Source organism: Dipodomys spectabilis, unplaced genomic scaffold, assembly GCF_019054845.1.
Source record: "Dipodomys spectabilis isolate Male_0828 unplaced genomic scaffold, ASM1905484v1 ptg000071l, whole genome shotgun sequence".
NCBI classification, from domain to species: Eukaryota; Metazoa; Chordata; class Mammalia; order Rodentia; family Heteromyidae; genus Dipodomys; species Dipodomys spectabilis.
In genome coordinates, this window is record NW_024870748.1 from 8,057,609 (window position 1) to 8,075,278 (window position 17,670).

The 17,670-nt window shown below is 45.4% G+C and overlaps 1 protein-coding gene across 1 annotated transcript in view; it reads left to right on the forward strand.

Moving 5' to 3' along the window:
- Positions 1-832: 832 nt before the first annotated feature.
- Positions 833-17,670, forward strand: part of Arhgap36 (Rho GTPase activating protein 36) — a 30,864-nt gene continuing 14,026 nt past the window's right edge. The window contains exon 1 of the mRNA XM_042682451.1: positions 833-890. Coding sequence (XP_042538385.1) covers positions 833-890 — 58 coding nt within the window. The remainder of the gene's footprint in view (positions 891-17,670) is intronic.

The following is a 17,670-nucleotide window of genomic DNA, read 5'->3' on the forward strand; positions in this document are numbered from 1 at the left end:
AAATTCCTCTTAGATCCTGGGCTCCTTGCTGGGCAAAACTCATTTCTGCTATTTAACATTCTTGGTCCTCCATAACAGAACAATGTGTTAAAATCGGACTCGAAGTTACCCATGCCTGAGTTGAAGTCTCTCCTAAGAATGAGGTGGGAGTAGGAGTGGGATGGTTTCCAAGGACTGACACAATGCTTTCGTTCAGATTCAGGGTGTCCGGGCAAAGCGCAGCTTTCCGCTTAGACTGGTTTCTGGAGGGCAAAGGCAGCCTCCACTAAAACAGGATTTTTTTCTTCTTCTTTTTTCCCTAGAATTGTGATAGAGTGTCACCCTCAGATATGAGGATCTCAGGACAGGTGCACCAACTCACCCCCAAATTGTAGATTCTGGGAATATCCCTGCTTTCCCCCTCCCTGCTCAATTAAGGCTACCTAGGCGGGCGGGTGTGGGGGGGGGGGAACCTTTGTTTGCCTTCAGCTTTGGAGCTCACCAGGGTTGAGATGTCATCACCCCTTCGGTGTGGGCTCCCTGGGGTAGGGCCAGAATCAGATCTTCTCAGGACAGGAGCTATGTCTTGGCCTCTCTCCGCGTGGGGGAAGGGGCTGTGGGACTAGAGGCCCTCCCCTCCAGCGGGAGGGGGGGGGCTCCCTTGAGGCCCTGCCCCCTTTGTGACATGCTTAAGGTGTCCGGTGACCAAGTCACTCAGAGCTGGGTGCAGGGTGCGGCTCAGGGCGTGGTCACCGGGGGCTACTTAGAGCAGCCCTTGCGGGGAGGGGGGGGGGGACAGCGCGAAGGTTAGCTGCGAAGCGGCCAGGCACTCGGCGGGCACTCGGCGCGGGCTATGGCGTGGATGCTGGACTGCCTGTTCGCGTCGGCCTTCGAGCCCCGCCCCCGCCGTGGTGAGTGGGGCCCACCGAGTCGGAGGGCTGGGAGGCTCAGCCACGGGCTGCGGGCGGGTGAAGCCCAGGCCGGGCGCCCTAAGGCTTGGCTCCCCCGCTCCGTTCCCTCCTAGCCCCACTGGCTTTTAGCTAATTGTTCCTGGCCCAAGGGACTGCCCCGTCGAGGACCCGCATAAATCAACCAGCTTTGCCGGGAACCCAGACCAATTGCGCTAATGGCTCGGCGGGACTTGGGGCAAGGGCGGAGGGGCGGAGTCGCGAGCTCAGACAGAACCTTGGGACCAAGAGAGCTATCCCGCAACCGAAGGGCTCTAAAGGCCTAAAGAGGATCATCCCTGCCAGCACAGCCAGGACTCACGAACCCTGAATTAGGAGGTGTGGGTTACTTTGCCTTGAGGTTTGCCCCTTTATCCCTATCTCAACCACAGAATAGCTACATGGGCCCCTTCAGGGTCGTCGAAATTCAATTCCTCTGTTTAAGACATGATGACATTGAATGCCCATACTTGGGATAGGCCTGCTGAAGGTCACTCAAGGAGTTGGCAGTAAATCTGGGACAGTTTGGCCTACGGTAAGTGTTCACCGCTCCAAAATACTTAATAGTGCAAATCTGAGGTCCTTAGCCTGGATCTTTCCTTGGGTTCTTGAAGTCAGTGATTGGGTCCTTTATTCCTGTGCAATTGAGGACTAAGTGTACAAAGTTCACATATTGATGTAAATATGTGGGTCTCATTTCATTATTTTCCTGGAACATCGTTTTGAAAGATTTTGGAAAGTGGTTATTTTCTCCCCTTTTATGGTTTCAGGACACAATTAGTTTCGCTTCCAGATTATCTATGACTCCCCCCTCCCCACTGTCCTTCATTCCCCCTTCATAGGCCCCGCCCCCACCAAGCTGCCACTTGCCCCCAGGGCCACCTGTTTTTCCCATAGTCTCCACCTCCAAAATCTATATTGGTGAGAGTACGTCATTGGTCACCAGCCATACGCCAAACCTGGGGTTGTGGCCTCTTTCCTCTGCCCCCTCACAGGCAGGGGAGGGAAGGCAGCAAGATAAGGAACCTCAACAACTTAACTCAGCAGAGACCTGATTTTAGTTCTTGCCAGTCCCAGCACCCTGCTGAGAACCATCCCAGAGGCTGACAGAGCTAACAGCCTGCAGCCTGCATAGCCAGTTCAAGTATACTCTATGGCAGGCCATAAGCCCTCTGAGAAGAAAAGACATCTGCATACATATCAGTGTTTTTCCTTTCCATGTTTTAAATGTTTATGTAATCTTGGTGAATCAACAAAAAAATAGAAAGAAGAAAAAGAAAGAAATCCAGGCAGGTATGTGCCTATAATTCCAAAACTTGGGAGGTTAACACAGAAGGATCAAGGCTTTGAGGCCAGCCTGAGCAACATAGTAAGATTCTCTATTTAAAAAAAAAAAAAATAGAAGGGGAGATTTATTATTCCTTTTATGGAGTTGGGGCTTGAACACTGCCTGTAAAAAGGAGGCAGGGGAACTGTTCTACCCTGCCTTGCCTACAGGGGTCTTATAACTCCAACAAGATAAAAATATGAAGGTCCTTCAATGAACAATCTTATGGGAAGGAGTCAGTACCACATAAGAAAGCCAACTCCCATCTACAAAGAGCACTCTATTAGGATTAATTAGAAAGGTTTAACTTAAATCTATACCCTGACAGTTTCCAACTTCTGGCCTGGTGTTGACCTTCATGATCTCCCTTTCTAGGAAATAGTGCTAGTCATCTCCCTTGCTCTACCTCCACACGCCTTTCTTCCTATGCAATCCAGACCTCCTCAGTTACTTCATCCCTTTCACGTGTGACATGCTGCAAGGCCTCTACACACAGAGCTGCACTTCTTTGAATGTGTTCCAAGTTTATAAATATCAAATGACCTGGCCAAAAGAGGATTTCCAACTGGGCCCCCATAAATATAGCCTGTGATGGCTGATTTTTGGAAATCCACACAATACCTAAAGTACACACACACACACACACACACACACACACACACACATACACAGAGCCATAAATATTCTATACATATATATCCTATACTCATGCATGTGTATACCAAAGCCATAAACAAAGAGCCACCTTACATGTGTCCTCTACTTTTTATACATAACACAAATTCAATGCCCATACCACCTGGATCACATAAGCCTTTATATTGGAATTACTTTCAAGTAAATTCACTTTAACAAATAAATGTAAGCTCTTTTCTGTCTTTATTCAGTGTTTAAACCCAATTGTAAGACCTTATATGTGCTACTGCATTTCCAGTCTGGAAAGCTCTGTTCCACTACCTGCCCCTAAAGCACACCCCTGACAACACCAGCTCTATTACTGATACAACAACTCTAGCTAGTGTATAGCAACAACTGCCCAAGTTCTATGTTATTAGGTTCAGTCCTTTATATGTATAGTGTCATTGAAGTCACACAGCATTGCTTTGAAATAAATAGTAAAACTTTAGGTACAATTTCTAACTAGGCAAGAGCCACTGCTTCATTGCACCCCCCTCCCCTCTCCTTCCCCCCTTGCCGAGAAATGCCATGCTACATGAAGGGCAGCATGTGAGTAACCATTGGTATTCTTTTGGGCTATAAGTGCTTTTGACCACATTGTAAACATTTGTCAGAAGTCCTCAAGAGTCAGAGGTGGGGAGAAATAACTGGCCATTGATTGCTCTTGTAGCCCTTGCTTAGGAGATGGTTTGTATGTCAGAACAATCTTTTGAGGGTGACAGCATGATTGACTCACTTGAAATTCTCTCCCCAGTTCACTCTTGGCATCAAATTTGCCCTCCAACAATTGGGTTTCTGTAAGGCAGCCAAAACTCAAAAGCTGAAGGGACCCCGGGGCCCACTTTACATACAAATTTGATCTTTTCTTGGATATGGGACCCAATCGATTTCCGGTGGCCAGGCCTAATTGAGCTGCAACAATATCATTTTCCAGAGCTAGTATAAGACTGCCAATAAGACATGGGGTTAGTCAAGCACCCACATTTTCAGAATTCCATTCTTAATTATTTGTTTGCACCCTCAAGATATTTCTCAGTGGTAAATGTGTGTGTGTGTGTGTGTGTGTGTGTGTGTGTGTGTGTGTGTGTGTTGATTTTCTCTAGGATTTAGATCGCAAGGTTAGACCATGGTTTATCCACCATTAGGATGAGATGCAGAATTTGTGTGATGCAAACTAGCAGAAATAATCCTTTTGCAAATGTACATCAGGCTCCAGCAGTAGAGCTGACATTCATCAAGCTTAAATATCAAATGACAGAAAGCACATTGAGCATTGATAAAGCAGGACACTAGGTCCCTGCGGGCGATTATGGCAATGGTGAAAGCAACATTATTCTTTTGTCTTCACACTTACGTATTAAGGCAACATAAATGTCTAGCAATAGTGCAATAGCTAAACAAATCCTATGACACATGCACACATTAGGTAGTATACACTATGATAATGTCTGAAGAATACATGGTAACATATATTAATTACAATTATGTCAAACATGCTTTTTTGAAAGACAAGAAATTCAGCAACTGGGAAAGTTGGATATTCGATTAAAGCTGTGATAAATAGTCTTTTTCTCTATTTTTTCAAACTTGTATAAAGCTTGTTCTTACATTGTTCTTTTTTTAATGTGATGTTGGGTATCTAAGATCTTGCATATCTTAGATACTCTATCACCAAGGTACACGTCAGCCTCTTGTAATTATTAAAATTTACAAAAAGATTTAAAAAGGGTAATCAAAGACCCATAATTTGCAAGTAATATATAAATGGATCTAGAACACTACAATACATAAGATTTTTTCATCATATTTTAGTTGAAATACAATGACTAGATCAAGCCAGCGAAACATGATCTTCATAGTGATCACAAATTATTCCCTTATGCTTGGTGGGGAAAGGCACAGCTAGTTTGAATCCTGGATCTCCTCTTATAGTGTTGTTATGAGTAAATTATTTAAACTATCTTAAATTGATGTAATAATGTCTACATAGTTAGGTTAGAAATGATAATAGTTACTGTTGGTGTAGATGCCATTACATTAGATGCCTTTTATGTCTCACATATCAAAGACATATTTCGTTCATTCTCTAAATATTTACTGTTTCCAAATACCAGTCATTTTACATAAACTACCTCATTTCATCTTCATAACAACTCCCTAAGGTATGATTAGTTCTATTTTAAATATAACAGCTAAGAAAAAAGTTTCATAGCTTGCTTACTTTCACAGTGGCTGAGCAATGATTACAAACCTTTTTGGTCTGAATTCAAAATTTGAGTGAGATTAAGAGATCACATTTGCAAAATTCCTAGAACTATGCTGACCTGCAGGTATATATGAGGTGTGTAATATCTTGCTCAGGGTATCCAGATTCTAGTCCTTGACCTATTTGCTTATCCACAGATTCCTTTTTGTGGAAAAAAGTGCACGTTTCCACTGGAAGATGCAATGCAAACACCACCTGTGTCCTCATAGCTGGGGCTGTGAGTCACTAGGAAACGATTTCTGTTTCCTTCTGGCAGTATCATTTGTTCTCACATGTATCTGAAGCAGTAGGTAGATGGCATGTTTGATGAGCCTTGGCAGCGCCTGTCACGTCTCAAATATACCTTTTGAGAAACCACATGGCTTCCTTGGGATCGGGATTGGCACTTAGTCTCTGTTTATTAAGGAAAACTATTCAGTGCTAGGGCTTATCCCGAACCCCTGCTCCAACTATTCTGATATGAATTACTCTTGTTACCCCCTCTCATTTTCCTTCTCAAAATGAAAACAAAGGAAGGGAGCTGCAAAAGTTGTTTCTCCCCCGCCCCCCGGCCAAATTCCTACATCCTCAGCAGAACATATGTATCTTGCATAGAAGATTCTAGGACCAATGGGGGGAGTATGCAGGATGAATAAGAAGCTTGAAGGAGGGAGGATGAATTGCATACCTTTTCCAGAGACTGAGAAAATTGTAAGACTTGGATCTCAGAGTTTTTTCTTCCATGTATCCTAGTACTTTTTTACTTTGTAGTTTTTTTTTTTATCACTCCTTGAAATTACATCTACTTGTTACCCCAGTACTTAAACCTGCACTCCCTGCTCAAATGCAGCATAGGTTGCAATGACTTGTTCTAGTCTCTAGAGGGAGCCAATAGCATCGAGGAGGAAGGGACATAGATTGGGGTTACTTCCCACTCCACCAAATTTGACAAAAGGTAGATTTTATTTTCTTTATCTGGAAAGAGATAAATAAGACCTTATTGGAGATGTATTTGAGGTGCTGCATAGTATATTTCAGAAAACCATTGTGTCTCCCCACACCATCCCATCTACTTGTCACCCTTGGTATTTGCTCTCCTTAATTTCTAGAAGTAATGGGGGAATCCCACAAAAGTCACAGGGTAATCTTGAGAAGAATTAGTCACCTTCATTTTCTTGAAGTCAATGGCACAGATTTAGGATGTAAGATTGGGGCTGGCTCTGAAGCTGGGCTTGTGAATGTCTGGATACTGAGTGGGAAGTTGAAGACTTTCCTATGTGAACTATTACATTTGAAACCCAGGTGTCATTAACACTGCCAGGAGAAACTGCAGAGTGAAAATTGGACTTATACTCCAATCCTTCCAAGGCTGTATTAGGCTGATCAAAACATCATCCTGGAAGAAGAGGGACTATTTCAAGAGTGTCAGACAAGCCAGTAATGAAGAGAATTGTAAGCTTAGTGGGCTCCACTCTGAATATCTTGCTTGAGACACTCTGGGAGACATGAAAAAATGGAAGGAAAAAAAAACTAACCTTTTCTTGAACTTTTCTATGCTTGTTAGGTATTTGGCTGCTGCTTTCTATGGTTTATCTCCTTCAGCCCTCTGAGCAGTTCTAAGGTAGGCACTAAATATCTCCATCTTACAGTTGACAAAACTGAGGCTTAGGGAGTTGAGCCTTCCCAAGATCACACAGCAAGTAAGTGATTGAGCTGGGCTACAATCAGCCCCCACAGGAAAGACAAAAGAGCTGATCTTTAAAGGACTTTTACTTTCATGTGTAAATGATGACCTTTCTCCTCAATAAAATCCTCATTTTAGTGCCCCAAGTCTTACACCCTTGTATTTAAGATGCAAGCAAGCAAATTTCTGCTTTTATAGGACAGTACTGGATTTTCCATCTTCACTGAGAGAGGGGGGGTAGGGAGAGGGAGAGGGAGAGGGAGGAGAGAAAGGGAGAGAGAGAGAGAGAGAGAGGGAGGAAAAGAAGGAGAGGGAGAGGGAGTGGGAAAGGGGGAGGAGGAGGAGAGGAAGGGGGAGATGGAGGAGAAGAGGACAATCCATCCATGGGACTGACAATATTGATGATGGTTCTGGTAGCCCTTCTGGTCCCACCATTTATATGGGTCTGGGGCAGTTTCCGGACAGTAATTACTTTCCCTTATGTTAGCTAATACCCTTTGGCCTAGGTTAACACCTTAGCAGTGACCATCTAGAACTTTCGGCTTTTTCAAAGTTTGTTCCCACACATATCACAAGCAGGAGCAGTGAGGTAGAATAAAAGCAGAATATCTTTATGAAGGCTAATGGAACTTACCAGGTTTTAGACAAACTGTCCAGTGGGGTGTGTGTGTGTGTGTGTGTGTGTGTGTGTGTGTATGTGTGTGTGTATATGTGTGTGTGTGTGTGTGTGTGTGTGTGTGTGTGCAATGAGAAGTAGGGAGTAAAGCTTGGAAGGAGAGGCTTCACCTGAAAGCCTAGAAGTGTAAGTGAAGCTGGTGTATTGAAATGAGAATGAAGAGGCATCACAGTGGCTGAAGAAAGCAAGAGATCAGATACTAGGAGATACTAAAGTTTGCATGCATTCCTTGTATAGATCCCCAAGTGCAATGAAACCAAAGGTTTTTGGTGGTCTGGGCCCTGCACATGTTAGACTACCCAATTTTTTTTCTTCCCCAGAGGAGACTTTCTTGCTACCTAATAGTTTAGGCAATGCTTTTCTTGCCCACCCAGGATGAGGTGCTGACCCAGGCCCAGCTGGGTGGCAGCTTTATGGATGTTCCAACTGCTTTTCATCCACACACTGGGCTCATTTGTGCCAGTTGAAAGGGCACAATAATAACAGTGGCAATTTAAATCGTGCTTCTCACTTTGCTCTCTGCAAAGTGGCAAAGTGACTCACCACCATTGAATTGTCCCTCTCTCCACCCCCTGACCTCAGCAGCAGTCTAGGATGGTTCCCTGGGGGCCAGGCAGGGAGCCAGTACTACCAGAAGTCCTTTAGCTGTGACTAGGCTGGTTTTGCACCCCCCAAGAAATGGGCTCCCCCCCAACACCATGAATTGTTTTAATTTGAATTTCTCAGATGAATTTGTGCTAGAAAGGCAGCAGCATGAGCCTCATTATATTGTGCCCTTCCATCATGAATCATACCAAACAGAGCTCACTCAGTAATCATTTTTAAGGAGAGGGTCTCTGGTTTTTTTTCTTTGTGCAGTTTTCTCTGTGTGGTTTAACACAGAGACGACCACCCTGCTTAGAATTCATTGCATACCAAATTCTGGGGAAGAAGCTGTAAAAACAGGTCTGGGTCTGGGAAGCTGTGAAATCATTTTCTTACTCCAACCTGATCGCTAATCTCCCTTCCTGCTCAGAACCAATTCCACAAGATCCTCTGGCCAGAAAATAAATGTTCACTCTCAATCCTTTCTTTCAGCACTAGCCTAAGGAGAGCTCCCAGGATTGGAGCTGGGGAGGTGCTCATATACCTAAAGTAATTAAAGATGTTGAGATGTCCACAAAACAGGTCATTAGGTGGTGAAGGCTGTCAGTTAAATTTTGAAAGGTATTTTTGGAGGGGACAAAACGATCTTTGTTTGACAGAGATGTCAATGTCTAGCAGGAATCAGGATACTCTTATTGAGGCTGCTTGGTTTAGAAGAATGGCTTAGGGAGCATAGCAGAACTAAGTTCGAATGCCAGCTCTACCTCATATGCTCTGTGTGACCATGGGGAAATGATTTGACTACTCTGAGCCTGATGTGTGAAGTGTGAAATAATACTATCTACCTCACAGTGATGACTCAAGAAGGAAACCCACGTAGGAGAACTTAACACAGTGCCTGGTACATAGTAAGTGCTTAATAATTGCTAAACAAACGATTATAATGGTTACTAGTATTATTCTCACTATATACCAGACATTTTCTAGAGCAACTCAGACTTTAAAAGGAGAGTCAAACCATTGGAGTTGTGTATGATCATGCTTTGAGAAAGATGAAGAGTGAAATTGAGGCTCCAAAAAGGGAGCCCTCAACGGAGAGGGGGAGGGGCACAGTAAAGAAAGTTTTGTGATTTGACTTTAGTCATTAAAAAGTCAAGTTAAAGAGTTTGTCTCTAGGACAAGGGCTTCCAGGCAATCGAATGTGCCCACACCAAGTCAAAGAGGTGTGAAGAAACCAGGCCTTTGCACAAACAGCTGTGCTCAGCAGGGCAAGAATTTTTCTGGAGGGGTGGTGATGGCACAGGGTCAGTGACAATCTTTCCAGCTTACTCCCACCAGCCCCTGCACCGCGCACTAGGCGCCCTACCTGGCCAAATCTCCTGCGGCGCCCTCCTCCTCTTCGTTCCTCTAAGCAGCCAGGTAAGTTCACACCCAGCCCCAGCCGACCTGGCTGGCAGAGCTTTGGGCTGGCGGACCTTCAGCAAGGAGATCTGGCCCGCGAGCGCCCCTCCCGGGGTCGCCGGCGCCTACCTCCTTCATCGTCCCAATCCAGGTGCAGTGTCCCACCCACCCCGCCTCTCAACCATGCAAAGGATCACCTGGGTTCTTTTTAGATGACCCTGTACTTTCACACCACTCACACTCCTGCGATCTCCCTGCAAGACACTCACAATATTCAGCCCTCTATCTGAGCTGTCCACATGCGTCCATACCACACACCTGGACTTGTTAAAAGATACATCAAACCTTCTCTTAAGCCTTTGAAAACACACACACACACACACACACACACACACACACACACACACACCCTAACAGGACTCATAGAAATGCCTTGTTCATGAGCACACCCATTACACTGCACAACAAACACCACCTGTAAACCCACATTGACACACCTAATCTAAAGGTAAGCTCACACCAAATATATATATGCACACAAGCTTTATAGCAAGTACATACATACATTGCATGCATGTATATATATATATACACTCACCACAGCAGGATCACAACCCTGGAAAAAAGCACACATTGCACACACACCCATATCCAGACCGCACCCTCACAATCACACTATAATCGGACAGAATTTTACACCCTTCAAGCATGCACACAGACGCTGCAAAAACACATGCTTCATGTCAAAGCGCAAAGCAAATACACACCACACCAAACACTTGGGTTAAAACATGCACCGCACCCCCAACACACACCCGGCTACACACTGAACATACACAGACGTGCCGCACCCGCGCGCGCGCACACACGCGTACATGCATACATACATACACACACAGCCCGCCCCCGCCTTCTCTCAGGGCGGAAGAGAAGGGGGCGAGGAGTGGAGGCGGGGAAGAAAGGAGGGAGGATGGGCGGGGGCAAGAAGGGGCGGGCACGGATGCTCTTTTCCCTTTGACCTGGGTGTTGCCCTTCGGATCCCTATTCCCAAGCAAAGGGAGGGAGTTGGGTCCCGGTAGGATCCCGTCGGAACCCAGAAAAACGGGAAGGTCTGTGAAATAAGTCGGCAGGCGCGAGGACTCCGCGGAGACCCTGACTCAGATTACAGTGGACCCTGCCCAGAGGCTCCTCCTATCCGCCCCTTTACTGCCTTTGACCTCTGCCCCTCACCCCAAGGGTGCCTCTTCCTTTTCTACCCTAGGGAGCTGGTGACTGTGTAGGGGTGCAAAGCTTTATTGGTTTCACGAAGTAAGGAGTTGGGATCCGCATACGAGCGACTTGCAAAACCTGTTCTGGTCTGGCAGGAAGACTTCTCTTATGGAGAGCTCACTATTTTACATAGCAACACAGTTTCTGCGTCAAAAGCAATTGCTGTTAGCCATCACCGGCTAAACGCGGGGCACATAGTAGGGCCCTGGAAATGCCTTCTCCTCCCCCTTACGTCACTAAATCTGGCAGAGCTCTGTATAGCCTAGCCCTGGCTGGCGACGGCTGTTAGTCAGTGAGGTTATTTTTCTTAGCACACGAACCCGGAACGGGAAAGCAGCTTCGGACCAGGAGCCGCCACCGGCGGCAGGGGGCGACCGAGTGTCTGAAGGCCCTTTACACTTTCGACAGCAATAGCTCCCGCGGGAAACTGTGAGATCTGTTCCCACCATCAGCGAGCTATTGCGATCCCACGAAAAGGTGCACGGTCAGATGACTATCCGATTCCTTTGCTAGCGCTCTCACTAGTCTGACCCGCAATTTTACAAAACGCTGGGCAACACACACAGGCTTCAGCGTCATTAGTGGCTCGAATCCCGCACTGCCACTTTGTAACTGACTACCTTGTCCAATCACTAGTTTAATTCGCAGGTCAGCTATGAGGTTTAAGGACATAACATATCTAAGTATTTATCCCATCTCAGTTAAGATACGAAAGATATCCATTTACTTCCCTTCTCCTATTCATGTCAAGATGCTAAAGACAGGGGAGTTTGGGGAATGGGGATCAGACACAGATATGGAGGGTTTAGCCAAGCCAGAAAAGCAAGGGATGGGCAGAATTCAGTTAACCTCCAATTTCTTTAGAAGTCGGCTGCATTTAAAGAAAATGCCCATGCTAATAATTTAGTGACGTTGTTCATGTCACTCAGTGGCCACAAGAAATTGCAGGCCACAATTTTCAGTCCTTGGAATTATGATGAACTCCTTCTGCCTAGCACCTCTGCTCCTCACAGAGACTTCCTGACACCCAGTGCCCCCTGCCTAGATGCCAACATTTGTAAACTTGTAGTGAGCACTTATTGGATCCCAGGAATATCTCTTGTCACCTAATGTTCTGCCAGTGCCTAACACAGTGCCAGACACAGCGCAGCCACACTAATGCAGCAGGGAGACTTGGGGATATAAGGAACTATAAGGTACCTACAGAGAGGACTCCAGTAGTGGAACCAGGCACTGTGAGGGTGGAGGGCAGTGGCTTAGGACAAGGGGCTCTTCCATTCTTCTATCTCTCAGCCTGACTGAAAGGGCATTATTTCAATACAGCTGAAGCTTCAGCAGTTAATTAAGAAGAAAGCCTTTTTTCCTGGAGGGCAGAGGCCTTAGCCAGCTAGAGGGTGAGTCACAATGTAAAAGCTGGGCAGCAGAGGTGGTGCTAAAGTGGCAATGAATCAGTCCGAGATGGCAACAGAGATTACCTGAGTGATGAGAAGGCGGATGAGGGAGGAGCTGTACTCCCTGGAGGATGCCTAGTCAGCTCCTAGCCCCCCTCCCCACTTCTCTGCCACCTGGCAGCATTTTAGAGGAAAAAAGTGGGTGGAAAACACCTCTTCTGGGGCAGGGGTATTTGAGACAGGCTCCCAATCCTGTCATCGATTTAGTTTGTGATCTCTGACAAGCCCTTTGGCCTCTCAGTGCTCCAGTTGCAAGGTAAGTGCTCAGTACTTTACCTGTGTTATTTCATACACACATACTTCTCTGTGGTGGTAGGAGGGTGACCATTTATTCCCCTACTTTGAGTGATATTCAGAGATTGACCTGCTCTCTAATACATCAAGCTATTTGTGTTACCAAGGCAATCGCTGTAATCCAAGCCACTAACTTGCCAGTTCTCTACCTAAATCAGTTCCCGATGCACTAAGGTTCAAATCATGGGGCCAGCTGCCTCCATCTTTTCTTTCATTGCCATTTTCTTTCATCTTTGTGACAAACCCATCTCCTTAAACGAAGTATTTCCGTAGCATATCAGTCTTAATAATTTTACCCTGAGATGCAAATACCACCAGAAAGATGTGCCCAGTATCAGCCCAGTTTCACAGGGAGAAGGAACTGGCTGCGAGGGCCAGAAGGAAAGACTGAAGAAAATCCAGAGAGGGTGGGGAAGACAGGGAGAGCTGTTCCCTCCTATTCTCCCCTTCTCGTGTTCTGGTCCTCTAGAAAATATAAAGGAGCAGAATACCCGAGCCCATTTCCAACAGGAGGTGAGAGATTTTCTCCTTCAATAAAAGGAGAACTCATTTTGTACATTTAAATTACACTCCTAGTGTGTGTGTGTGTGTGTGTGTGTGTTAAGATTTAATTCCCAGGTGGGGAAAGGAAGGGGAGAAAGAGAAAGAGTATCCCACTACTAGTGATGGAGATGAGGTGGTGTTACTTGAATTTAAAAAGTGCTACCAATGTTGCTGCCCAAACCATAAGCTCTCTCTAAAGAGGACAAGACACACTTGCCATTAGACTTTTGGATTTCTTTTAAAATGTAGGCCTTTCAGAGGCACTTCTCTAGGCCTTTGGAGAGTAAGGCCATGTCCTTTTCCTCCTTGACTATAGGTGTGTATGTCTGGAGGCAGCAGCTTCACTCTAACCTTTTCTCTCGATCTAGACTTGGCTTTCTTCTCCTTTTCTATTGCTGGGCTCACCTAGTCTTTCCCATTATTAATTCTTCTTACTTCTTTCTTCAACATTCTTGTTCCTCTTAACAATAAGTTTTTCTGAATCCTTACTCTGGTGGCTCACGCTTGTAATCCTAGCTACTCAGCAGGCTAAGATGTGAGGATCCTGGATCATAGCTAGCCTGGGCAAGAAAGTCTATGAGGCTCATTTCCAATTAACCACCCAACATTCAAAAGTACAGGTGTGGCTCAAGTGCTAGAACACCAGCCTTGAGCAAAAAAGCCAATCTAGAACTAGAGGCCTCATGTTCAAGCCACAGTACCAGTACAAGAGAACAACAAACAAGAAGCAATAAGGCTTTCCCTTTGTCCATTTACTTGGTCAAAGAGGATAGCATAATGAATCACAAGGGGGAATAATTGCACATTTGAAGTCTCCCTTGTTTGAGATCTTGTATTTATAACCCCACATTACCCCTGGTGCATCAAATTAGGATATGATAAACATCTTAGTCTAGAAAATAATATATTTGTCCTTTGTTAAATGGTGATTTGTATGCATGATTTGGTGGGCTGCAGAGTAGAACTTCTACTTTGGGAGAAGTTTTAGAAAAATGGCCTTCTGACTTCTTCTCCAGGTATTCAGACATGTGTAGAAGACAGAAAATGCAAAATGATGATGATAGTAGTGTGTGAGGGAGTGAAGGCTGGAGGAGGTCACATAGATCTTTGTGGTCAGCTTTGTGAAGTTGGTTACTGTTTGCTCTTGCTGGTCATTGAACTTTGAACAAAATGACTTTTTGTCTCTGAATTTGTGAGGGGAGAGGCCTTGGACTAAAGTGGGAAAAAGGGAGCAGAAAAGTGTGGTGCTGAGGAGAGGTGCTTGTTCTTTGCACAGTCCTTGCATGCATAAGGCCAATAAAAGATGTTCCCTGCCCTGAAATGGCATAGAGTCAGAGCACAAGGGCAACAAAAAGTGTGCTGAGTTTGGATCCATGAGATCTATGTCTTTATCGTGGCTGTGACAGTAATGAGCACTAGGTACCTTCCTTCCTTCCTTCCTTTTTCTTGCTTTCTTTCTTTCTTTCTTTCTTTCTTTCTTTCTTTCTTTCTTTCTTTCTTTCTTTCTTTCTTTCTTTCTTTCTTTCTTCCTTCCTTCCTTCCTTCCTTTCTCTCTCTCTCTCTCTCTCTCTCTCTCTCTCTCTCTCTCTCTCTCTCTCGGTCTTGGAGCCTGAACTCTGGGCCTAGGCGCTATCCCTCAGCTCTTCAGCTCAAAGCTAGTGTTCTACCACTTGAGCCACAGACACACTTCCAGCCTTTTTCTTTTTGCTTCTGTGGTGCTGAGGAATTGAACCCAGGACCTCATGCATTCAAGACAAGCACTCTACCACTGAGCCACCTTCCCAGTTCCACTAGGTACATTTCTTGACGATCTGAATATCCACTGCTGCTCTTCCTTCACCTGTAATGTGAAGTGACTTGTGAACATGGCCAGGGAGGGCTCATTCAGAACACTTAAAAGAAAGGGTGAGGGCTGGGAAGGTGGCTAAGTGGCAGAGTGCTTGCCTTGTATGCATGAGGCCCTGTGTTCGATTCCTCAGTACTGTATCAAAAGAAAAAGTGGGAAGAAGCACTGTGGCTCAAGTGGTAGAGTGCTAGCCTTGAGCTGAAGAGCTGAGGGACAGTGCCCAGGCCCAGAGTTCAGGCCCCATATCTGACAAAAATAAAAAAGAAAGAAAAGGTGAGGTGAGCCTCATTTGAAAGAAAGACTGGTTTTGCATATACAGGAGAGATATTGTGGGGGTATGGTGAACAACTGTAGGCGTAACCCAGAGAATTCAGCAAACAGGTATGCATAAGGCTCCTGTGTAGAAAATTGCTATGAATCAGTCCTACCCCAACGTGGGAAAGGTGTATACAGCTTGGGGGAGTCTTCAAGACAGAGCAGAGCATTCACAGCAGCTAGTGTCAGGACTAGCCATGGCTGTATCACCAAACGGACAAGCAGCAGACACGGAGAGTTGTCAAAAAGGTAGGACAAGGGTTGGAGACCACAGGCCTGAGTGTGTCCTACTGTGGGGGCAGGAGAGGGAGAGGAAGATCCTCTAAGTGGAGGCCCCCATATCAGGGAGAAAGACAGGAGGCCTGGGATGGGGGAACATGTTGCTCAGGCTTTCACATTGATGCATTAAACCTAGAGTTCACAGCTGAAATTGAATGCTTTGATGCAAGGTTTTTTGTGTGATTTTTATTTTTTGCAAGCAATGGAACTTTGTTTCACTTTGTAGATCCTATGTTCTCACTAGCTCTATAAGGGCAGGATGTACACAGCACAACCTAGCCTGAAAGCCCTGCACACCAGTGCTAGCACCATTTGCTGAGGATAGCCCCAGAAAGGCCCCCCCCCCCAGGGACTCAGCTCAAGGCCAAGGGCCTGCAGATGGGCAGAGGCTTGCGTGGGACAAGAGAGGGAGATCGCCTCAAAATGTTCTCAGGAGGTCTGAGGAGGTGTGGGAGGCACTGTCCCTTGAACTGATAGCAGTAGAGGCAAGACGCTGTGGCCTGGAGTTTGCCATGTCTCTTAGAATAATCAAGGACTCTGTATATGTGAGGGCTGTGGTCTCAATAGTGCTATTCTATAAACAAGATAATACTAAATTATGCCAGTTGTGATTCGGGCTTGGAGGTGCTGACTGAATTGCCCAAGGCCACCCAGCTGCCTAGTAACTAAGCAGGCCTGTTTCCTGTTCTAGGGCTTTTCTTCACGACCCCATAGTCTAGCTAGTGGTCTTATTTTGAAGGAGGGTATTTAGATAGACATTGATATTTGAGAAGTATAGTTATTTGAATTTACTTCAAAAAGTACCATTTGGATCATGAAAACTACAGGGGAAAATATCTCCCACAGCCCCTAAGTCCCTGTGACGACTGCTGAGACAAGATTTTGAAAAAGAAAACTGGCAGAAAATTGGATGCTTCTTGTGGAAGATATAATCAAAGACTAAGAGAAGTGAGTGGGTGGTGGGGGTCAAAGATAGAGGAAGAGCTCAGTAGATTCTGAGAATGTATTTATTCTGCAATCTTCCTTGTCACAACCTTTGTCCACATGGTTTGGGGTAATGTTGCCATCGCTCTATTCTTTCTCATACCATCTCATAGATGTAACCTGGATGGATTTGACAGTTGGCGAATGGCCTTCCCTTCAATTCACGCTCATTACCATCTTTTGTCTTTGTGTATATGTTTAGATGTAAGTGTGCAGATGATGCTTGTGAGTGGGAATGTATATTTGTGTCTGAAAGGGAATGGCTTTGGGGGCAGGAGAAAGATTGACACCATAGGACAAATCAATAGAAATTTTCTGTGTGCATACTAGAATCCTACAGTTCAGTGAGGGTCTGCCCACTGTTGGTAGGCCTAGGGGAAATCATCACCTCTTAACACCCCTTAAAGAACACAAGCAAGGAAATACATTTAAAATACTATGGAGAAGGACAGCAGAATTCTATTAGACTCATTGCTGTTTCTTGACAGTCCTTCAGACGAATGACATTTATGTGACCTTCAACTATGTTCTGAGATCCCAAGGGCAGGAACTGATGCCTCTCCCCTTTTCTTCACCATCCTGAGCATAGGTGACTTGTATATGGTGCTGAAGGTACAAAGCAATCATTGAACTACTTTTGGAGGCTGGTTAGCTTTCTCCTACATTTTATACACTTGGACCCATAGCCAGCTGTCTTCATCTCCATCACCAGTGAAGAAACAATTCATCTTATCCCTCTGAAAGCCTGCTTTTGCTTATTTTCACTTTTTTCCCCCTGGGGCTTGAACTCAGGGCCTCAGTGCAGTCCCTAAGATGTTTTTTGCTCAAGGCTAGCACTCTACCATGTGAGCTACAGCTCCACTTCCAGCTCTTTAGTAGAGAAAAGAGTCTCATAGACTTTCCTGCCTTGACTGGTTTTGAACTGTTATCCTCAGATCTCAGCCTCCTGAGTAGCTAGGATTACAGGCGTGGCTCCCCATTTTCACTTTTGAAAGCTACTGCCAAGGCACTCCTCAGCAGGGGCACTCTCTGTCTCATTTCAGAGAGTATCCCTACTTTTTTTTTTTCCAGTCGTGCGGCCTGAACTCTGGGCCTGGGTGCTGTCCTTCAGCTCTTCAGCTGTCGACTAGAGCTCTACCACTTGAGCCTCAGTCCCACTTCCGACTT